The sequence below is a fragment of the Octopus sinensis genome, linkage group LG3 (genome assembly GCF_006345805.1).
Source record: "Octopus sinensis linkage group LG3, ASM634580v1, whole genome shotgun sequence".
Classification (NCBI taxonomy): Eukaryota; Metazoa; Mollusca; class Cephalopoda; order Octopoda; family Octopodidae; genus Octopus; species Octopus sinensis.
This window is the reverse complement of record NC_042999.1, coordinates 37,041,023-37,066,159: the sequence shown is the minus strand read 5'-3', so window position 1 is coordinate 37,066,159 and position 25,137 is coordinate 37,041,023. Positions and strand designations below refer to the sequence as shown.

The 25,137-nt window shown below is 37.4% G+C and overlaps 1 protein-coding gene across 1 annotated transcript in view; it reads left to right on the top strand.

Moving 5' to 3' along the window:
• Positions 1-21,606, top strand: part of LOC115209063 (integral membrane protein GPR180) — a 30,103-nt gene extending 8,497 nt beyond the window's left edge. Inside the window, exons 3-9 of the mRNA XM_029777141.2 lie at positions 1,018-1,227; positions 3,506-3,686; positions 6,928-6,977; positions 11,847-11,998; positions 16,383-16,574; positions 18,803-18,880; positions 20,935-21,606. Coding sequence (XP_029633001.1) covers positions 1,018-1,227; positions 3,506-3,686; positions 6,928-6,977; positions 11,847-11,998; positions 16,383-16,574; positions 18,803-18,880; positions 20,935-21,090 — 1,019 coding nt within the window. The 3' untranslated portion in view covers positions 21,091-21,606. The remainder of the gene's footprint in view (positions 1-1,017; positions 1,228-3,505; positions 3,687-6,927; positions 6,978-11,846; positions 11,999-16,382; positions 16,575-18,802; positions 18,881-20,934) is intronic.
• The last annotated feature ends 3,531 nt before the right edge of the window (positions 21,607-25,137 follow it).

The following is a 25,137-nucleotide window of genomic DNA, read 5'->3' as shown; positions in this document are numbered from 1 at the left end:
GCCACTAAGCATTTCATCCAGCATGCTAACGATTCTGCCAGCTCAACACTCTTGAAAATAGTGTATGTGTGTATATATAGCAACAACAGCATTTAACATACCTCTGTATGTATTTAAAGTGGTGTACAGATTTTATATATTAAGAAAAAAGAGGTAGTCAGAATTTTGGATAATCATTTATTTAGCACTTTCATCTCATTTCAGAGAATTATAACTGATTTTGCAGAGAATTTATGCCTTTTTATATATGTGTGTAGGTTAGCTGAAAAAATCTGGAATTGAATGGGGAGAGAATATTTTGGATTTTTTGTTTTTTATTTATCTGTGTGTCATTAACTTCAACAGCTGCAAAAAAGACCCCATTCTCTCTTTTCTCTTTCCTTTTCCCTTTTTTTTTTTTTTTCTCCCTTTAACCAATCAGTCATGGGGCCCCTTTTCTTGTTGGGGTTATCTGTTCAACAGTTAGCGGTCAATTTTCTGTAGAACTTTCACAATCAACTGTAACCTGACTGATATTAAAAAAGAAACATAACATTACATCTTTATATATAAAAGAGAGGTTGTGTGCTGTCTGTCTCCTACGATTTAGATTCCTAACTACTCCCACATTTTGCAGTGCAGTTTAACCAAAACCGGGTATCTTATAGTCGTGATTCATATCGAGCCCTTCTGGGTATTAGCGCGCGTCTACGATTTAAAAAAAATTTACCATCAATTTTTCCCATTTTTAATGCATTTTTGGCATATATAAGGGAAGTAACTCTCTAAAATTTATTATTAAATCTCAGAACGTAAAAAGCTACAGTAACACCCCCCCCTTTGTGGTTAGCCATATTGAGATGGCTATTATACTTTACAGCTTTAAAAATGCTCATATAGTTATTTCCCTTACAAACCCAAGCAACGCCGGGCGATACTGCTAGTCTGAATATAAACGTATCTGGTTTTGTGTTGTTGAAAGTTTGCTTTTAAATTTTTCTTGCTTTTGTTTGATTATTTTAATCTTTCCTTTGGCAGATGAACTCACAAACAAGACTGGAAATCTCACTATTGCACACTTCTATTACCCCAAAATATGGCACATTGTCTATGCAGATGCTTACACTTGTGATCCTACAAAACCGTTTACCCCTCTAGAAAAACCAAATTACATTCTGTATGACATTAAATTATTAAACCCAGACTCACTTGCAGCCCCAACCATTCATTTTAGTGATGAGGAATCAGGTAAGATTACTACCATTTTCTATCAAAATACTTGACACACACTCACATTTTTGCACCGCAAAGGGAGGCCACTGTATTATGCATGTTCTGTAACGATGTTTTTTTTTTAAATCATGGCCTATATTTATATAACATGGATAAGTGAAGGTAAACAGTGTTGTTATTTACACTATGCAAGTGTGTAAATGTTTGTCTTTGTGTGTGTGGATGCAGCATGGCTGAATTAGTAAGACTTTCACTTTGCCATCATGAGGTACCATGATAGAAACTAGATGGAAACTTTTCAGATGGATTTATATAATTCAAAATAACAGCAATATCGTAATTCTACCTGAAGATTTTGGTAAAGGTGCACATATCTGGAATACTCAGTCACCTGCATATTAATACAATGAACAGGTAATTCAGTTGATCAAATAACTGAATCCCCATCATCAAAACTCTACTTTTACTTTTAATGTGTGTGTGTATGTATGTGCATCATCATCATCATCATTATTTTAACATCTACTTTTTCATGCTTGCATATGTTAGATTCCTTTCTCAACAGCAACCCTCACCTGTTTCCAAGCAATGTAGTAATCCCTTAATCTAATGAACATACCAAGCAACAAACAGTGAGGTTTTCATTTGCAATCAACACACTGTCACATTCATGTGTGTGTGTAAGTAAAATGCATTTCTACCAAGTTCACTCACAGGATTGTCAGTCCACAGGTATAGTTGTCAACAGTGTCCATACAGAGGGACCAAACCTGTAACTAAGTAATTCCAAAATGAACTTGTTTGCACACCTATGTCTGCACCTATATTTATATATATTAGGTTGGTGCATAATTATTGCAGCTTTTTCTTCAATAAATTTTATTCAACAAAAACAATAACAACATTTATCAAAGCATCTTTAAATACCTATTCCAGAGCATATTCACCATCTACTTCAATTACTGCTTCCCATTTGCTTGGCAGTTGGTCAGAATAATCATTTAAAAATGTTTTTAAATGTTATTGTTTTTGTTGAAAAAAATTTATTTAAAAAAAACGCAATAATTATGCACCAACCTCTAATATATATATATAATTCTGCAGTTATGCTACTGTTAACTTAATTCAATAAAAAATTTTGTAGCATCGTCCACACACACACACACACACACATATATATATATATATATAACCTGATTCTTTCAGTTCCAGTTACCAAATCCACTCACAAAAATACTCAAGGTATTATGCAGTGGGACTGAATCTGAAACCATGTAGTTGGGAAACAAAGTTCTTAACCAGGCAGCCATTCTTACATATATACATATGCATGCTTTTCAATCACTTAGTTCTGGGTTTAGTCTAAGTGTCTTCCCAAGTAGCCTGAAGCTGACCAAAGCCTTGTGAGTAAATATGTTAGACAGAAACTGAAAGAATCCTATATATTTATTTGGGTGTTAACCCTAGAGTTTACCATATTAAACACATCCAAGCTATCAGACAGACAATAATCCTGAGATTGCATCATCATCATCATCGTCGTTTAGTGTCCGTTTTCCATGCTAGCATGGGTTGGACGGTTCTACTGGGGTCTGTGAAGCCAGAAGGCTTCATCAGGCCCAGTCAAATCTGGCAGTGTTTCTACGGCTGGATGCCCTTCCTAACGCCAACCACTCCGTGAGTGTAGTGGGTGCTTTTTACGTGCCACCCGCACAGGTGCCAGACAGAGCTTATTTTAAAAATAATTATAAACAAGTAAATTGTAGTGAGCAAGTCATTTTATTACATCAATTTACAATTGTTTCATCTGAGTTTGATCTCGTGAATAACACTGTATTATGCAATAATATATGCAGCTATTGATTCATGAAGTGTTAATGACACATATCAAAATTCAAAAGCTATTTGCAGATGAAGCAACTGTAAATTGATGTCATAAAACAACTTGCTTACTCCATTCTTCTTGTTTGTGTGTGTGTTTCTGTTTCCTTGTCTTGACTTGGTGTGATTGTTTTAAACAAGTGTCACTGTCATGGAAATGATCTCCTTTGTTTCCAATCTTCCATGAAAACATGTCCGGCCATGTGGGGTAAAAATTATCCCACTAGGAAACAGGTGAGGGTTGAAGACGAGAAGAACATCAGACCATAGAAAATCTGCTTCGAAAAATTCTGACAGACTGGTGTGATCACAGAAAATTGGGCATTACTGTTATGATGATACACAGACATTAAAAGAGTAAAAACATTGTCTAAGATATCATCAGAGCTTTCTTTTTGTTGATTATTTCCAGGTCTTCTTGGATTCTACCAGCTTTTAACTTTGTGTTATTTTGTTATCGGCTGTATATTCTGGCCCCGACTCTGGCAGACACTCTCAAAAGGTGGACCAATGCAACTAGTTATTCAGCTCCTGACTGCTTCTACTGCCCTACAATCTCTTGCTTCCTTTCTAATGATGGTGCATCTTCTGCGGTAAGGCTTCAGTTTTTCTTTTACATGTTGACTTGAAACAAAGTGGGATGTTGGGTCCCATTATACCAATAATGTTGTAGGTAACAGTTGAAATAGAATTGTTACCACAACACTAACATAACTTCCAATATAATGCAGTGATTTATTTTTCTGTCTTTATAAATTCAGTGGGAAATTCCATATTCATAAATCAGTGTTAATAATTGTGCAAACCATCACCAAAATTCTAACAAATTATTCCCATATAAAATCTTAGCACATAAATATTTTGCTTTGATTTCACTGACATATCAACTGGGGAAATGGTGCAGTTATGCAAATAGCATGATGTCATGTAATATTGTATAATTATTATACATTGTTGAATAAATAACCAAACAAGTGTAGTGATGTTTTCGGCTACCCAGTATTATTTCTTATTATATATACACATTCACATATAGTTGCAGTCATAACTGTGTGGATATGGAGTTTGCACTTTGTTACCATGTCATCTCTGGTTCTATCACACTGCATAGCCCCTTGGGCAGATGTGTCTGCTGCTATAACCTCAGCCTAACTAGTGCTGTACAAGCAGAATTGGTAATCAGAAGCTGTTTGAAAGCCCATTATCTCTCTCTCTCTTTCCATATATATATATATGTATATATGTGTGTGTGTGTGTGTTTACATTCTGTAATAGATAAGGGTTAATAATAGACAGGGTACTCAGCCTGTAAAACAATATATATTTGTCCAACCTATGCTGGCATGGTAAAAAAAACGGAGGTAAAAAATGAAAGAATGAAGATGTCCTACTGTTGTTTGTAAAATTAAATATTTTGCTGATTGCATATGTGGTGTCGTATATAGCAGTCCTGTGGAGGCGCAATGGCCCAGTGGTTAGGGCAGCGGACTCGCGGTCATAGGATCGCGGTTTCGATTCCCAGACCGGGCGTTGTGAGTGTTTATTGAGTGAAAACACCTAAAGCTCCACGAGGCTCCGGCAGGGGATGGTGGTGATCCCTGCTGTACTCTTTCACCACAACTTTCTCTCACTCTTACATCCTGTTTCTGTTGTACTTGTATTTCAAAGGGCCGGCCTTGTCACTGTCTGTGTCACGCTGAATATCCCCGAGAACTACGTTATGGGTACACGTGTCTGTGGAGTGCTCAGCCACTTACACGTTAATTTCACGAGCAGGCTGTTCCGTTGATTCGGATCAACCGGAACCCTCGTCGTCGTAACCGACGGAGTGCTTCCATATAGCAGTCCCTTGTAAAGGAATGACAACTTTTTAAAACTAAACTGCTGATAGCAAGCAAGGTGTGTAAACTGATGTCATCTGAGTAAGGGTTTGTGTGGTTGGATGTGAGTGAGAAAACCATTGATGTAAAATAAAGCAGCCTGTAAACATGTTGTTTCAGCCTAATTTGGTGCCGAAACATCTTTTGAAAGCAAAGTTTTTGGCAATGTTGCTGATGTGCAGGTGTTGCTTTCCCAACCACATGGTTCTGGGTTCAGACCCACTGTGTTTCACCTTGGGCAAGTGTCTTCTACTATAGTCTCAGGCCGGCCAAAGCCTTGTAGAAGGAAACTGCAAGGAGCCCATGATATAGATATCTGTATATGTGTGTGTGTGTGTGTATTTTTGTGTCTATGGTTGTCCCCCCACCGCCACTTGACAACTGGTGTTGGTGTGTTTACATCCCTGTAATGTGATTTGGCAAAAGAGACTGATAGAATAAGTACTGGAGTTGATTCATTTGACTAAAAGTTTAAGGTGGTGCCCCAGCATGGCCGCAGTCTACTGACTGAAACAAATAAAAGATTTTCTGTTCTAAGGTATTTTCAAAGTTTCTGTTTGTAGAAGTGTTACGTGTATGGAATAAGAAACTTAGGTTGTGTGAGAAAGTTTAGGTATGGAAGGTAGCATCCTTTCTGTAGTTTATGTAATAAGTAACAGCAAGAATAATTATTGCTAATGTAGTAAAAGAAGAATTTTTTCTACTCTAGGCACAAGACCTGAAATTTGGGGGGATGGGGCTAGTTGATTAGATCAACCCCAGTAAGCAACTTGTACTTAATTTATTGACCCCGAAAGGATGAAAGGCAAAATCGACCTCAGTGTAATTTGAACTCAGAACGTAAAGACGGACGAAATGCCGCTAAGAATTTTGCCTGGCGTGCTAACGTTTCTGCCAGCTCACACTAAAAGAAGAATGTAGAGGACATAAACAAATTGTAAGGCATCCCAGAATTTATAAGATATAAGAGAGAAAATTCTGCCAGTGCAGACTATGGTCAGTTTGATCAGAAACTTTACACTTCAAGAGTTTTAAGATACTCAAAAGTGAGCAGCTTAGGAGTTTCTCATGCAAAACATAGTCAAAGACTATGTTTAATCAAGTACAACATTCCCAGAGACAAAAGTGTGATGCAGAAAAGCAGATCTCTATTAGATCTGGCTCCTGTAAAGACCATACTTGTTGTCACTTGAGAGGAAGAGAGACTCAAGGTGATAAAGAAGGTCCTGCTTTTTACAACTGTTTCTTCCACCTTGGATATGTTGGAAGTGAGAGCAATAGATCAATAATAATAATGAAATTATTGTATACAGTGCTCAGGTGCACCACAACTTGTCAGAAAGTGCATATAAAGTACATGCAGTAATGTAGAAATGTCTGGAAAGCGAACAATGTATGAGTCAGATACATGCTTGTGTGTGTATGGAGGGGAGAAAATCAAGTGTAGTGTTGGCGAATCTCAGGAAGCATGGAAGTTTTGAAGGATGCAGTGCTCCGACAACTAACAACCGATGTCGGCAGTTTGTTCCATGCTTCAGCAACTCTCAGCGTGAAAAAATGTTTCCTGAAGTCATGGGAGCTGTGCTGTTTTCTTACTTTGTAAATATGTCCACGGGTGTTAGATGGGTGGAGTGGCAGTGTTAGAGAGGTTATCTTAAGAATGGGACACACTTTCACTCATCTCCTTAAGTTGGAGTGCATATCTGTGTGTGTAGAGAGAGATAGAGAGAGCTTGAGGAGTGAGGGTTTTAGTGAAGTAAATATGTGTAAATGCACACACACACACACATACATTGTTTTTTGTTGTTTCTTTTAACTTTTTGTTTTTTGCATAATATCTGAATACTTGACTGACTAACTAATTGGTTGATATAGGTTAATAATATCTGACTACTAATATACTCTCCCTTCAAGCAAATGTTCTAGTTGCTCACACATTATTTTCCTTCTGTAGGTATGCTAAAGATGGTTTTGGCTTCCCTTTCTGTGAATTGCTGGCTGAATGTAAATATTTGTTTTGATTTTTTTTCCTAATATTATTACTCACTATTTTCATAGCTGACTACTCTATAAATTCCCACTCAACTGTATTTTTAAAAAATATCTTTTCTTTTATATAGTGGAGTTGGATTAAACATTATACCATGTGTTGTACAGTTAATGTCTTACTCCATTAAAGAATACATCACTTAACACAAACAATACAAGATGTTCTAAGTACAATATGCTATCTAGTTTTGAACTCCTGATAGTGGGGCACCAGCCACAATTGTCTTATTTTAATAACTAGCATGAATCAAAAACAAAGTATCAGTAGAGTATATGGACTGGTATTTTCTATATGGCTTCTATAAAAACATAAATGAGAATGACATTGTGTTTTGAATTGCATTTAGTTTACAAAATTAACATAGACACTAAAAGATGAAATATTGTCAATGATTCAAACTTCCCATTCTAAAACTTTGCCATGGTCAGACTGGTTTTTTTTTTCATTCTTTAATGAAGTAAATTTCAGTAATAATTTCATTTTAAAGTTCAAAGACAAGATGATTTTTTTTATAAAATATATATTTCTTTACTACCCACAAGGGGCTAAACACAGAGGGGATAAACAAGGACAGACAAACGGATTAAGTTGATTACATCGACCCCAGTGCGTAACTGGTACTTAATTTATCGACCCCAAAAGGATGAAAGGCAAAGTCGACCTCGGCGGAATTTGAACTCAGAACGTAACGGCAGACAAAATACGGCTACGCATTTCGCCCGGCGTGCTAACGTTTCTGCCAGCTCACCGCCTTATTATAAAATATATGTTAATTGTATATACTTACCCAAAGTACCTCTGTGTGGCACCTTGGGAAGTTGTTTTATAGCCCGTGGCTGATCAATACTTTGTCAGTTAGTTTGGTAGGCAAAAACTATACAAAAATCTATCATGTGTGTATGATCACATGCTTGTGTTTGTTTCTGGGTGAATGTTTGTTGCATTTAATTGTCAATAATTCATCAAGTGGCTCTGCACTTTCAAAGGCAAGTGAAATGAAAACTCCTTTGTTTGCAAAACAAGTAAATGTTAGCAACAGGAAGAGCATCTGCCATAAAACAATGTCTTGATAAGACGCTTTTGTCTAACCCATGCTAGCATGGAAAAGTGGACCTAAAATAAATGACTGACACTACAAAATAAATTTAGTTTAAATGCTTGAAATAAATAGCATCTCTTATTATTTCTATGTTCTTTAAAACAAATCTGTTTTACGAAGTCCTGCTCAATTTCTTTTAGGATTTTTTGTATTGTTAAACTTCAAAGATAAAATTTGCTGTTTTAAATCACAAAGGTGCCACTCTTGCATGTGATCTACAATTTAAAGACAGATTACTTTTAAGTTACTTTTTAGTTTATTTTGTGTCAGTGCTACTTTGCCATGTGATCTATTTGAGCAAATTTACTTTGTTGGGTGATCTACATGCTTATTTTAATTATTATATTGTTCATTCTTGGTCTCCTGTTACTATTTACTAAAACATAAATGAAACGTGGTTTTCTTATTAAAATAGTAAGAATTTTGAGAAAATACATTTACAATGCTAAGTATGGATCTTTACCTTTTGACCGACAGATTTAAAAAATGATTTTTGGTAACTAAACACTTTCAAACTTCGGACACTGGTAGAATATGTCATATAAAACATCTTTTACTCTTAGCATTTTTGAGAAAAACTTATATTTATGAAGTTATTTCACGTTAAAGTTGTCCTATATCGGTAATTTCAACCAATCAATGATGTGTATTCAGCTGAATAAAATTACTGCTATTGTTTGTCAACAAGAACTTCCAGCAGTGTATATTTCGTTTGTCACTGTTATTTATGACAACCCTAACCCTAAAACCTTAAAACCAGTACAAACGCACAAACGATGTCATAAATAACAGTGACGAACGAAAAATATACGGCCAATAGTTGTTGACAAACAACAGCAGTAATTTTATTCAGTTGAATACATGTCATTGATTGGTTGAAATTACCAAAATAGGACAACTTTAATGTGAAATAACTTCGTAAATATAAGTTTTTCTCAAAAATGCTAAGAATAAAAGATGTTTTATGACACATTCTACCAGTGTCCGAAGTTTAAATGTGTTTAGTTACAGAAAATTATTTTTTAAATCTGTCGGTCAAAAGGTAAAGATCCCTAAGTATGTTTTAACAATAATCTCCCTTGTAGATCACATGCCAAAGTGACACCAAAGTATCACCTCTATGACTTATCTGTTGCTCAGGAAACTTGTTATCCAGGTTTTCGTAACAGCAAGCAGGCTATCTCAAAGGTATACAGTAATATGGAGTAGAAGAGTGTAATTTGGTGAGAAAATACTCCACCTGTTTCTGATATATTAAGCACCTGTTTCTGATATTTGGTCCATTATACTTTAGTTACTAGACATTATCATTATATCCTTTGGAACAATAGGCCAGTAGTTAAAACTTCAGACATGTTAATAAAATTAATATTCCTGGTTCAGTTCCTAAACTAGCTCAGAGATACCATCTGATGATATTTGGAGAAAATAACAATCAAAGTCGCTAGTTTAAAAAATTCTATAAGAGATGAAAGTAGCAACTATACCGAGAAGTAATGTTTATTGCCACACTTCAACTTGGTTGTTCTGTAGGAACTAACGTTACTATTGTTTTTAACCCCAGGAGGAACCTCCTCCAGCCAGCTATTGATGCAATCTGCACCCGTTACGTCCCTGTCACTTAGCAGTTCGGCAAAAGAGACCGATAGAATAAGTACTGGGCTTACAAAGAAAAAGTCCCGGGGTCGATTTGCTCGACTAAAGGCGGTGCTCCAGCATGGCCGCAGTCAAATGACTGAAACAAGTAAAAGAGTATATATATACACACACACACATACACTCACTGCAAGCAGGGGAGTGAACCCCTACCATCTTCTCGTGATGACAGTGGTACGGGTTCAATCCCCTGCTTGCAACATATATCAGGTGCTGATTGCATCAATAACCAGCTGGAGGCTACTCCTCTTGGGGTTAAAAACGATAGTAACTGTGATTCCTATAGAACAGTCATGTTGAAGTAGCGATAAACATAACACTCAATATGCTGTCAACATCACTTCTGAACACGAAGAACAGGCCAAAAACACATTTATATCCATGTCACCATCTCTCTTCAAGAGTCCAACTGAATTTGTAATGCCTTGTTCATCCACAAGAGAATAATCCTATAATGGGTTATGAGGGTAGAGTCCTTGGGTACCTCCTCCATAGGGTCCTATCAGAAGCAACTGTCATTTAACTTTTTGACTGGATTCTTATGTGTGACCAACTGAGACTGGATATTATCCAACCATCTCATTCATGGTCCTTTTCATAGGCTTCATGCTGCTTAGCTTGGCTTGAAGGGTCCCTTTCAAGATTCTTTCTTGTGATAGTCTAATCACATGTTCATAGATCCAGCTCTTTGACCATAACTTTAACCCTTTAGCATTTAAACCGGCCGTATCCAGCCCAAATATTGTTTTATGTTCAAACAGGACACATTTGGCTTCTCATACCTACCCTACAATGTTATTCTAAAAATAAGCAATCGTACTATAAAAATCTCAAGCCTACAAAATAATACATGATTAATTCAAAACAATATAAAAAAATGAACACTATATTTGACAGAGAAAGTGACCTCAACTCACCACACAACTTTGATATACAAACATCTTACTGTATATCTGATCATGGACATTTACATGATCATAACTTTCAATGTGGTTTAACCCTTTAGCATTCAGATTCCTCTGTCAAATGTAAAGCCTGTTTAATTACATTGTTTTAAATTAATTGTACAGCATCTTGTAACTCAGATTTTGATGATGTCCCTGTTTATTTTTAGAATGACTTTGTAGGGTAAGTGTGAGAGGTCAGAGCTGGCTGGTTTGAGCATATAACAGGAAGACAATTTTGGCCTGGTATGGCCTCTTTAAACACTAAAGGGTTAAATGTCTCACCATACAACTACCTCTTGTAAAACACAATTTGCCCCATTTATTTCTCAAATGTTCTAGTCACAAAATTATTTATCTACATCATATTATTTGATTGTATGCCACAACCAAGAAATATACATGGTTTATGAGTTTAAATCCTTCGTAATTCTAAAATTATTCAATTTTAGTTCAACTCCATGATCATAAATATTTTCCTGTTAACTTGTGTGGGTTTGAACCATTGCATTTTTGGCAGCTTCAGTATTTTTTTTGTTTTCTAATATTCTTTTCCTCCTTCATTTTATCATTTTATTGATATTCATTACATTTCCATTTTCTGTAAATTTCTATAATCAGTAGTTATTAGTTATTTTGGGTTTCGTGTTCTATATTGTTTAATCCCTGCTTATTCAACTTCTATATTTTTGCACTCCTAATATTTATTTAAATAGTCCTTCATTCTTTGAAATTCTATTGAATCTTTATAGCTATCATCTTTCTGTAGATACCCGTAAAAAAATTTTTAATATATTGTTAAAAAAGTCTTTGAGCTTTAAAATTATTATTTTTTAATATGAAGATTATTTGCATTATTCACTTAATATAATATTTTTAATTTGTATAATATAAAATTTTCACTGAATTTGTGAGTGATAAAAATATTATCAAAACTCTATACACAAGCATACATACTGCACAGAACAATTGTGAAAAATAGGGAACCTTAGAGAAATAAGCTTCTGTTTGTATAGATTGAATTTAAAAAGTTAACAAAGTGCTTAAAAGTTCAGTAAATGTTTATTCAAAGATGAAACAGTTGAAGGTGTAATTCAAATATTTTTTTATTTCTATTTTTTTAGTTGTTGATGTGATATCCCAATTCACCATGCTTTATATGCTCCTTTGCCTTTCCCTTGGTTGGACCTTAACCAGCCCTTATAAATCCTCACCAATTGAAACCATTAAAAAGAAACCTGCTGCCAAGTTTGTTGGTCTCCTTTGTGTTCTTCAGGTAAATTATTTCAAATTCTTTCTAAATTTTAATTTTATAAAAATGATCTTTGGATTTTGGGTTTTGGGTATCACAGAGGTGATGACAGGTGACAGAGACTTTGGTGATTTACTGTACTTGAGAAGACACATTCAAATCCGTTCGTGTCCGTTGCCAGCCTCGCCTGGCCCCCGTGCCGGTGGCACATAAAACACTATCCGTTCGTGGCCGTTTGCCAGCTCTGTCTGGCACCTGTGCAGGTGGCACGTAAAAAGCACCCACTACACTCACGGAGTGGTTGGCATTAGGAAAGGCATCCAGCTGTAGAAACACTGCCAAATCTGACTGGGCCTGATGAAGCCTTCCGGCTTCACAGACCCCAGTTAAACCGTCCAACCCATGCTAGCATGGAAAACGGACGCTAAATGATGATGATAAAAAAAGAAAGTCTGAGCCTTTGTTCCCATCAGCTGTTGTTTGCTGTTAAAACAAGAATGTCTCCGCAAAGCAAGTGAGCTTACTTCTGGGGCTGTCTTTATCATCATCATCATTTAGCATCCATTTTCCAAGCTGGCATGGGTTAGACAGTTTAACTGGAACTGGTGAGCCGGAGAGCTGCACAAGTCTCCAATCTGTATTGGTTTGGTTTCTATGGCTGGATGCCTTCCTAATGCCAACCACACCACAGTGTACCAGTTGGCTTTTATGTGTCACCAGCACTGACCACAAATATGATTTCACTTAGTTTGACGTGTCTTCTCAAGTACAGCAAATCACCAAAGTCTCTGTCACCTGTCATCACCTCTGTGATACCCAAAATCCAAAGATCATGTTTGAAAGAAATGAAGCTAACATGATCCGCTGAATGTGTAATGTCAGTGTGCACGCACGACAGAGTGTAAGCACCCTGAGAGAAATGCTGGACATAAGAAGCATCAGATGTGGTGTGCAAGAGAGACGCTTGCGATGGTATGGTCATGTACTGTGGATGGATGAGGAGAGATGTGTGAAGAAGTGCCACTCCCAAACAGTTGAAGGTATCAGGGGGAGAGGTAGACCCAGGAAGACATGGAATGAGGTAGTCAAGCATGACCTCAGAGTGTTGGGCCTCACAGAGGCAATGATGAAGGTGCGAGATCTCTGGAGATATGCTGTGACTGCAAAGACCCAGGCTGCTTCCTGCACCAGTTTCGCATAACCCCAGCCTATTCAAAGTACCTTGGATTGCAGAACAACCTACTGTGCTTGAGGAGACCTATTGAGTCAAGTACATGAACATCGAAATAACTATCAAATGGAAATAATAGTTCTGATACCTGTGCCAGTGGCACATAAAAAGCACCATCCGAACGTGGCCGATGCCAGCACCGCCTTGACTGGCTTCTGTGCCGGTGGCACGTAAAAAGCACCAGCCGATTGTGGCTGCTGCCAGCCTCCCCTGGCACGTAAAAAGCACCCACTACACTCACAGAGTGGTTGGTGTTAGGAAGGGCATCCAGCTGTAGAAACACTGCCAGATCAGACTGGAGCCTGGTGCAGCCTCCTGGCTTCCAAGACCGTCCAACCCATGCTAGCAAGGAAAACGGACGTTAAACGATGATGATGATGATCCCATGTCGTCCTGGGTCTACCTCTTCCACAGATTTTCTCCGCAGTTTGAGATCGACACTTCTTTATACAGCTGTCCTCATCTATATGCATCACATGTACAGTCTCCTCTCTTGCACACTGCCTCTGAGGCCTTTTATACCCCATTTTTCTCTTAAGACACTTACACTCTGTCACAAGTTATTAACTTCATTACATTTATGGGTTGAATCCCACTAATTTGGGATTTACTAGCCTGGCCATTTAATAGTTTCAGACAGTGACTTTAATATGTCAGTCATTAGTTTATTACTATTCTACTTAGTTTTGTGTCACAATACAATAAACTTAACCGGCGAGCTGGCAGAATCGTTAGCACGCCAGGCGAAATGCTTAGTGGTATTTCATCTGCCAATTTGCATGCCGGGCGAAATGCGTAGCCGTATTTCGTCTGCCGTTACATTCTGAGTTTAAATTCCGCCGAGGTCAACTTTGCCTTTCATCTTTCAGGGTCGATAAATTAAGTACCAGTTACGCACTGGGGTCGATGTAATCGACGTAATACCTGTCTTGTCCTTGTTTTTCCCCTCTATGTTTAGCCCCTTGTGGGTAATAAAGAAATAGGTATTTTACCTGCCACTACGTTCTGAGTTCAAATTCCGCTGAGGTCGACTTTGCCTTTCATCCTTTCGGGGTCGATTAAATAAGTACCAGTTACACACTGGGGTTGATGTAATCAACTTAGACCCTTTGTTTGTCGTTGTTTGTCCCCTCTATGTTTAGCCCCTTGTGGGCAATAAAGGATTAAATACAATAAACTTATGCTACAGGGCTAGCACTGTGTCATAAAGTCCTATAAACCTAAACTAACTTTATGCTTATATCAGTTGTATCAGTTCCAATATTAGCAATACAATCCATTTGAGTGCTGAAAGAAATGCTCTTCAGTATTTTTCAGCCATCCTAACAAAAAAAGTGTAGTGTCAGGTATACACTGTGTTTACTCTTTTACTTGTTTCAGTCATTTGACTGCGGCCATGCTGGAGCAATGCCTTTAGTTGAGCAAATCGACCTAGGACTTATTCTTTGTAAGCCTAGTACTTATTCTATCGGTCTCTTCTGCCGAACCGCTAAGTGACGGGGACGTAAACACACCAGCATCAGTTGTCAAACAATGTTGGGGGAACAAACACAGACACACAAACACACACACATATATATATATATATATTCACATATATATATATGACGGGCTTCTTTCAGTTTCCGTCTACCAAATCCACTCACAAGGCTTTGGTTGGCCTGAGGCTATAGTAGAAGACACTTGCCCAAGGTGCCATGCAGTGGGACTGAACCCGGAACCACGTGGTTGGTAAGCAAGCTACTTACCACACAGTCACTCCTGGTCATAGCTGGGACAGCTTTGAACATAGGTCTACTCAACCATGGCTGACCTAGGGCTAAAAAAACTACAAAGTGAAGTCATTGCAAAGATAGCCTCTGCATAAAGATGCTTTTTTGATACATTTTTTTTTATGTCTACTTATTTGTTTATATCTTTGTTTTGATTGCATGTATGTCCTATCTATGTATGTTCAGTTTTATTTTGATCTCGTATGTTTTATGCTTTTATTCATTAGTTTTCTTATTAGTATTTTATTTTTTGACCATAAGTGTATCCTGTCTCTCAGTTTCTCCTGAGAACTGCTAGAATGCAGCAACTACCCAGATATACATTTTCATATGGCTAAGTAAAATAGTGTGGAGAAATAGCAAGGTGTTTGTTTAAAAATTCACCTGAGAAGATGCATTCTACACCTGCGATGCAAAATGATTGCGGCATCTCACCTATGAGCTACAGGTGCAGAACGAGTTGAAACAATTGTAGTGGATTTTAGTAAAAAATCTGACAAATTCCATTTTCTGAATATTTATATAAAGTCTATGGACACCAAGGAATTCTTGAAGTAAATCCAGTAGCATGTGCATTTTTACAGTTAATGGCATCAAGTCACCAAAAATTGTAGACAAGCTATACACAGCATCCCACAAAGTTTTTACTCAAATATTATATAATAATAATAATGAAATTATTGTATACAGTGCTCAGGTGCACCACAACTTGTCAGAAAGTGCGTATAGAGTATATGCAGTAATGTACAAATGTCTGGAAAGCGAACAATGTTTGAGTCAGATACATGCTTGTGTGTGTATGGAGGGGAGAAAATCAGGTGTAGTGTTAGCGAGTCTCAGAAAGCATGGAAGTTTTGAAGGATGCAGTGCTCCAATAAACTAACAACTGATGCTGGCAGTTTGTTCCATGCTTCAGCAACTCTCAGCGTGAAAAAAATGTTTCCTAAAGTCATGGGAGCTGTGCTGTTTTCTGACTTTATAAATATGTCCAATATATATGTGTGTGTGTGTATGTATATATATATATACATATATATATGTGTATGTATATATATACATATATGTGTGTGTGTGTGTGTGTGTGTATACATGTGTATATATATATATATAAATGGATGAATGAATTACCCTTTGTTTACCGTTAACACGGAAAATTCAATAAACAGTTACCAGGGTAGCAAAATTCACGCAAGTAACAAGGATGTAGCGACTTATTCAAAGGTAGAAACTCTGGGTTAATGTGCAGTAATATATATATATAATAGCTGCTACAAGTGATCTTGAGTCTTCGTTAAAAATTCTCCCCTTTCTTTCCATCATTAATATCTTTTAACTTTTCATTATTTTCTGAAAAAGAAGTAATTTTGCTGTAATGTGTATTTTTTTGTTTCCTTTGTATCTCTAGTCAATATTATATATTTGGGAGCAATATTTAGATAAGGAGCACCGGATGTACTACGCCCATCGTACAAATGCAGGTATAGGACTTGTATTTCTTCGTATTTTGCTGGCAGCCATATTTGCTTGGAATCTCCGTGCTACTGTCAAATCAGAAAGAAGTGCTTTAAAAAGAGAGTTTTATGCAACATTCACCAAAGTAAGTACAGGCTTTTGTATTATCATTAAGAATATGACATGACAAATATACAGGGTTGTCCAAAAGTCATACACAAATTAAGTTCAATAGGCTCCAGGTTTGTCAAAGCATGCTTCAATTTTCCTAAAAATGAATAAATCAAATGAAATAATGAGGAATAAACATGCACTTGTACATGATGAACAAAGCCTTGTGAGTGGATTTCGTAGACAGAAACTGAAAGAAACTTGTCATGTGTAAATATATGTGTGTGTGTGTGTATATTCAATTATCATTTGTATTTCTATTCATTTGTACATGTTAAGTAAGATTATATTGAAGATATAGAGTATCATGGAGGTATATAAGAGGTAGGGGTAGTGAAAAATGTTGAGGAATCCAGACCTGAAGATTGGGAATATGTCAACCCGAGTAAGTATTGAAACTAGATACCTCGTATCTAATCAATACCGAAGTACTTTCATGAAACATGTGTAGTCTTATAAACGGAAAATACAGGATTCAGAATAGATATAGTTTGTATAAGATTTAATATTTAACATTTTATAGAGTGGTCAGGTATAAAATCTTTCAGTGTTGATTGAGTTGAAGGTGGTTCTGTCTCTAAAACCACTTATATATATAAAGGGAAAGTGTACAAAAATAAACAAAAGACGAAGGCAGGTGGAGTACAAACAAACAAATGTATTAGTATAGCGCTCAGGAATAGAAAAAGTCTTTTACGTTTCGAGCCTACGCTCTTCGACAGAAAGATACACAGAAAAAAACAAGGAGAGAAAAGAATGCGTGTAGTGGCTAACGATCTATCATGTATATATTTACACACACAGAAGTATAATGTGAGGGCGCATGGCCTAGTGGTTAGGGCTCTCATGATTTCAATTCCTAGATTGGATGGTGCATTGTGTTCTTGAGCAAAACACTTCGTTTCATATTGCTCTGCGGTAACTTCAACACCTGACACATGGTGCACCTATTCAGACAATGTCGATTTGATGGAGTGAGTGAGCTAATGCGCATGAACATTTAATCACTATAAACAAATCATTTGTGCAGGTCATTCAGCAAAAAGCTGAATGTGCATACATCATTTTCGACAAGAGAGCCCATCATATATATGCATATATACATATGTGTATCTGTGTGTTAAGTGATGTTGGTTTGTTTACATTCTTGTAATCTAGCAGTTTGGCAGAAAGAGAATAGCAGAATAAGTACTTGAGATCAATTCAAGGCAGTGCCCCAGCATGGGCACAATCCAATGACTAAAACTAGTAAATGAAAGATAAAAAACACGAAAATTAATAGGTATGTCATAGTAACTTAAGCAGGTGGCCAGTGGGTAGTATTGTTAGAGTGCAGGGTAGAATGCCTTGCAGTATTCATTTCAATTCCCTTCCCTTTAAGTTCAAATCCCATCGTGTCAGAGTCGGTAATAAAAATATCATTCCAGTGTTATAGATTGGCAGAACTGTAAGATCAGGCTGAATACCATGCGGTATTTGTCCTTGAATTTTTCTGTTCTGAGTTCAAATCCTGGCATGGCCTACATGAGGGATAGGCTTAATTTGTTGCCTGATTTAACCTGATCACCACTGGGTACTTTAGTTGTCTTTGGTAGCATCCACTCAGTTGCCAGGTCTCCAATTTAAGGGATATATTCTTCCCTCCTTCCCAATTGTTTCACATCTTGTCACAGTCAACTCTGCCTTTCATCTTTCTAAGACTGATAAAATTAAGTACCAGTAAAATACTGGATGCAATATAATCAACTATTTCTCTCTTGCAAATTGTGAAACCTTGTGTTTCTGTCATACTATTATTTCAATTCATTGTTTTAATCCACATTCTAGAAGTACTGATAATTTGAATGAATTTAGGGGATCACTTGATTTGTTAGCTTTAAAAAAAAATCTGCCCCTTCTACCCAACAACAGAAGTATGATGCTAGATGGGTGAGGTATAGTAGCTTAAATATGCACAGCTAATCTGGAAAGGAATATAAAACTAAGAGAAGTGTTTTAACAGAGAGGTTTTCTAATAATGAAATAAAGACAAAGCTTGGAGTTATAATGATTATAGAAAAGTAATTTCTTATGGTTTAGCAAATATTTGGATAGACATTAAGCCAAATGAGTCAAGGAATAGGGTGATTGTGTAAGATCTACATCAATTTTTAGAACTGAATAAAATGTTATTTATGTTTTGTTTTTGTCTTTTCCTCCTAGTCTTGCATGCTTTGGTTCCTGTGTTATCCAGTTTTGGTACTCTTCTCTTGGATGCTAACAGAATATCTTCGATATAAGGTATTTATTTGTTGCTTCTCTTCACTTATGTTGTAGAGCAAGTGTTTGTTCATTCATTTGTTCACTGCTTTTAAGTCTCTTTTCTTCCATGTTAGCATAGGTCAAATGAATATATTATTATGGTGTTGCTTTACAACTTGATGCCCTTCCTGTCACAAACCCTTAACTGTTTTATCAAGTAATAAATCTCTTATTCTACTCAACTTCAGAAGTCCAGAGCCAGAAGGTAATTTGTTGACAAGAAAATATTAACTTTCATCACTTGTAGCTCAGCACTTTTTCATATAATGTACACAGCTTATAAAAATTTGCACAGATGGACTAAACTTTGGTCCTGGACTACACTTGCTCAAGGTATTGTAGCAGTGAGATTGAGCCTGAAAAAGTATGGTTCAGAAACAAACTGTAATACCAGCATAGGGTCATCGTCATCTGACATGTTTTCCCATGCTTGCATGATGGTATGGGTAAAGACCCCCTTTGGTCATGAACGTCCATGGAATTTCACCTAGAAAGTTCCCCTCTGAGGCACAAGTCCGGGCAAGGTTGTTTATGGAAGGCCAGCAGTCGCCCATGCATAGCGGCCTCTCTTCTCCATACCACTAATGTTATCCGAGGGAAAGGCAAAGGCCAATACGGCTTCGCATTTGCCTTGTGAGTGGATTTGGTAGACGGAAGCCGAAAGAAGCTGTTGTATGTACATGTGTGTGTGTCCCCGTCAACTGGTGTGTATTCGTCCCTGTAACCTAGTGGTTTGGCAAAAGAAACCAATAGAATAAGTCCTGGGGCTTATTTGTTTAAAAAAAAAAGTCCATCAAGGCAGTGCTCCAGCATGGCTGCAGTTTAATGTGACTGAAACAAGTAAAAGAATACCATAGCTTCACAAATATTACTAGTTACATCTCTTTATTACACACATGTATTCAAAATTTCATTGCTCACCACTTGCTACATTTCCCTCCGTCCCCATCTCTGTCCATCCACCATGCTCCTTTCACACTCTTCCAAGTTTACTTCTCCATACCACTTATATTCACCTTCCTGTTAACTTGAGGATATGGCCTGATAACATCTTCACCACCGTCTTTTCTTGTCCAACTGGGGTAGCCATGTATTTCCCACTTCAAGACACCTGTTTATGTTCCACTATCATGTTAAACCAAGTGGCCTGAACTCTTTACATGAACACCACCTTGTACATAACTCCATGTCCCCCTACATGGCCTTGCTTTTTGCTGTTTGAGCCAAAAAATTAACTAACTAACAATGGTTTCCAACCCATTTACTTAAATCAGTTTTCCCATGCACCCCTTTTAATATGCTTATCCTTATGTATGTGTGTGTGTGTGTATAGGGAAAGTTCATGAAAAAAACAAAAGACGAAGACAGGTGGTGTACAAAACAAACAGATGTTCTAGTATAACACTCAGGAATAGAAAAAGTCTTTTACGTTTCGAACCTACACTCTTCTACAGAAAGGGACACAGAAAAAAACGAGAGAAAAAAAATGTGTGTAGTGGCTACTGATCTATCATGGCATTCCTGGTTACACTGGAAGCAATGTATGGTGAACAAAAGAGATCTATCATCCTTAGTCACATTAGCAGTACAGAACAATGAGAGTAAGAAAAGAAAAGAGTAACTGCGTATTGAGACTCAAAGATAAGCTTGACAGTGTATATATATATATATATATTATATGTAGAAAAATACAAACTGGGACAAGAATGTAAAACATTTAAAAGACGATACAAAAAACACGGACGGGACATTCGAAGCCTTCAATCTTCAGTCAAGAACTGGATCATCCTAGCAATTTCGGCTGATTAATCTTTATTTAAATAAAGCATATTACTCTACCACTGGTATTTGAGTACTCTTTTTTCCACCTTGTTTCACATTTATGTGTTTACTCCGGTATATATATACATACACACTAAGCCATTAAATAAATCCACTATAATTAGAGACCTTTCTTGTTAGTAATCTTTATAATTGCCATATCATCAATTCTGTACTTTCGTTATACATGTTTTTGATTGTTCTTTCTCTAGGTTCTAACGATGGGAGTAGTGCTGTGCCAATCTGCTGCTGTAATCATCCTTTACCAATTATTCATGTCACGAAGTCTCTACTGGGAAGTTTCAGCACTCTCAAGTTCCCTACCTCTTCGGATTGATAAACACTTCACGTTAAAGATTCATTCTTGATGTTTGCATTTAGGCCACCAAAGATTAGGGGATCACATGAAAAAAAAAAGTGTTATGAATGATTGAGAATTCTTGTAAATATGTGAGGATGTGTATGTGTGTGCCAGAGTTAATCAACACAGCATAAAATAACAAAATTTCTGTCCATCAATATCTCTCCTTGCATCTACAACTGTATTGATACATATCAATGTGTAGCAAATATGGACCTTAATACATACTTCTCAGTTAATTATACATCATTTCTAGATCTCATCTCTTAATGAAATTTATTTTGGCTCTATAAACATCTCTTTTTCTAACCTCATCACTCAGAATAAAAAAAAAATATTTATGAAAATGCAAACCATTACTTCACTGAAAAATCATACTGTGTCCTACCTTTTCAAGGAGCAATTGAAAATATCCGTGCCTGCAGAATTCTCTCTTGTCTGTAATAAATTGTTACTAAAATTTCACATTTCATCTGAAATGGAAGTTTGTTTTTTTAAATGAAATAAAATGTTATTTTCATTACGAACCTGTTGGAATTTTCCTTCTTGCTTATCTAAACCAAATTTAACAGCTATCCAATCTACTTTAATTAGTATCTACTACTATCATGTCAACAACTGATATTCTATCATGATTAAGAATAGATGTAACTGGCCCTGCTTTTCCTTCCTTCTTCCTTAGCCCTTTAACATTCAGATTACTATCTCATGGCTGTTTCCTGCACCAGTTTCGCATAGCCCCAGCCCATCCAAAGTACCTTGGATTGCAGAATGACCTGCTGTGCTTACCTTGGATCGTAGGATGACCTACTGTGCTTGAGGAGGCCTATTGAGTCAAGTACATCAACATCAAAATAAATATCAAATGGAAGTTGTAGTTGTGATACATGTGCCGGTGGCACGTAAGAAGCACCATCCAAACGTGGCCGATGCCAGCCCCGCCTTGACTGGCTTCTGTGCCGGTGGCACGTAAAAGACACCAACCAATCGTGGCCGCTGCCAGCCTCCCCTGGCATGTAAAAAGCACCCACTACACTCACGGAGTGGTTGGCGTTAGGAAGAGCATCCAGCTGTAGAAACACTGCTAGATTAGACTGGAGCCTGGTGCAGTCTCTTGGCTTGCCAGACTCCGATCAAACCGTCCAACCCGTGCTAGCACGGAAAACGATGATGATGATGATGTAATGCTTATATATTCACATTGGTTTCAATGATGTGACTATTTACTTTTAGAATAACATTGTAGGGTAGATGTAAGAGGTCAGATCTAGCCAGTTCAACATAAAAGAATTGGAATATTTGGGCCAGACAGACACTGCCAGTGTAAGCCTTTAGCATTCAAACCAGCCATAACCAACTCAAATATTCTACCTGTTCTATGTTAAAGCTAGCCATATCTGGCCTCTCACACCTACCCTATTTTATTTTTAAGATATACAATTATATCACTGAAATCACAAAGCCATAAACAATGTGAATAAAAAAGCATTACACTTGACACAGTAACATGAATGAGAAATCTGAATGTATATTCTAGAATTCAGAAATATTAGTAATATTCATAATATACCATGTACTGAAGCAAACTGCTCTTGTATTCCTGCTCTCCAGGAATACAAAAATAATCATTGTGGTTAAACTCAGTGTTCTTTACCTGGTGAGAGATATCGAATCACACAGATTCATAACCCCACCTACTTCCGATGTTTTGTTTCCCCTCCCCCTAATTTTTTTTTTTTTATTGTAATTTACCCACCAAGGTCAATAGATACAGTGGGACCAGGCACTTCTGTGCCCACTGTCTTGGAAGATTACCCTTCTTCCTTCATGCTGTTACTAATCTCTTGCCAACCCCAAATAACCTTTAAATAAGGAGCAAAGAAAGATATCCATCCTGCAAGCAGTGCAGAACAACTATGCACTCTGAATCGTATTTTGACCAGATACCCTTGGGTACTGGGAGAAGACCAATACAAGTAAAGATGTGGAGATATGACGTGCTTGCAGAAATTGCCAAATGGACTGATCTGCAAAGAGTGAAGGCTAATAAAGACCAGTTCCAAAAGCAAACGCAATGGTAGGGGGACAAATTTTCTATTTTGTATTCAGCCGCAGACTGTGAGATGCAAATGGATCTGAAGGGCAAACTTGTCTTTCCAGGAGATTGTGTTAACACCACTCAAACTAGACAGGTTCCCGCTCTCTAGGAATACAAAAATAATCATTGTGGTTAAACTCAGTGTTCTTTACCTGGTGAGAGATATCGAATCACACAGATTCATAACCCCACCTACTTCCGATGTTTTGTTTCCCCTCCCCCTAATTTTTTTTTTTTTTATTGTAATTTACCCACCAAGGTCAATAGATACAGTGGACCAGGCACTTCTGTGCCCACTGTCTTGGAAGATTACCCTTCTTCCTTCATGCTGTTACTAATCTCTTGCCAACCCCAAATAACCTTTAAATAAGGAGCAAAGAAAGATATCCATCCTGCAAGCAGTGCAGAACAACTATGCACTCTGAATCGTATTTTGACCAGATACCCTTGGGTACTGGGAGAAGACCAATACAAGTAAAGATGTGGAGATATGACGTGCTTGCAGAAATTGCCAAATGGACTGATCTGCAAAGAGTGAAGGCTAATAAAGACCAGTTCCAAAAGCAAACGCAATGGTAGGGGGACAAATTTTCTATTTTGTATTCAGCCGCAGACTGTGAGATGCAAATGGATCTGAAGGGCAAACTTGTCTTTCCAGGAGATTGTGTTAACACCACTCAAACTAGACAGGTTCCCGCTCTCTAGGAATACAAAAATAATCATTGTGGTTAAACTCAGTGTTCTTTACGTGTTGAGGGATATCGAATCACACAGATTCGATATCTCTCACTAGGTAAAGAACAACGAAATATCAAGGTCCTTATCAATGGGTGATATATGCAGATTTATTCCCCATTGAAGTTGGTTGCTGCAGCTGTCCAGCTAAATCATTGTGCTATTTCCTGCAGAAGATAGGTCTGGTACCCAGACAACTGAAGAAATCCATCAAGGATATAGGCACAGCAGCTGAAAGTAGCTCAAGGGGATTAAGGTTGATTTTTGAAAAGTCCCTTAAGGGTCGTGGGGGGAGGGGGCATGCAGTGTATCTTGGGCAAGAAAGCCTAGGGGAGCCCATCCCTCTCCAGGCTAAACTCATTTCTACAGCTAAGTGGACTAGAGCAACATGAAATGAAGTGTTTTGCTCAAGAACACAACATATTGCCGGGTCCAGGGATCAAAACCATGAATCCAACACCCTAACTACTAAGCAACATGCCTCCACTAGTGGTATTGATTTCTACAACTGAGCAGACTGGAGCAACATAAAATGAAGTGTTTTGCTCAAGAACACAACGCATCACTTGATCCAGGTATGAAAACCACAATCTTACAATCATGAGTCCAACACTTTAACCACTAAGCCGTGCGCCTCCACCGTAAGGCTGATAAGAGACTGCAAGTGGGACCCTCCCATAGGAGGAGACCAGTTCAGTCCTCATTATCTCACTCAGGCTAAGAAGTGAAATACTTGTGACCCCGAGATACCTAAAACCTCTGAGTAGCTCCTGCAGTTTCTGTATGGGGCAAAGCATCTCTGATGTTTATATCACCTAACTGCTAGTATAGGTTGGTTATTTTGTAAATTTAAACATGTTTCCTACTTGATATTGTAAGTCCAAACCAATTCTTTTAACACAAATCAAGAAGGGTGGTAACAAGTGTCAGGTAAGCTCTCCAGAGTGAAATAATTCATGAAATAAAGAATACTGGCAGTTACAGATTTCCTGTGATCATCTATATCTATAAAATGCAGGATGTGTGTGTGCGCATGTGAATGTAATTTATGCACGTCCACAGATCAGCACACATGTCGCTCCAATTTTAGGAGGACATTCGTCACGGCCATGGCTGTGCTTTTGTCAACTTATTTTTCCCCCGAGACACCCGCAGATAGCAGTAAAAATCGATTTTCAACCGTAACTTTTACCAATTTTGAACGTTGGTGAAATCTGTAAG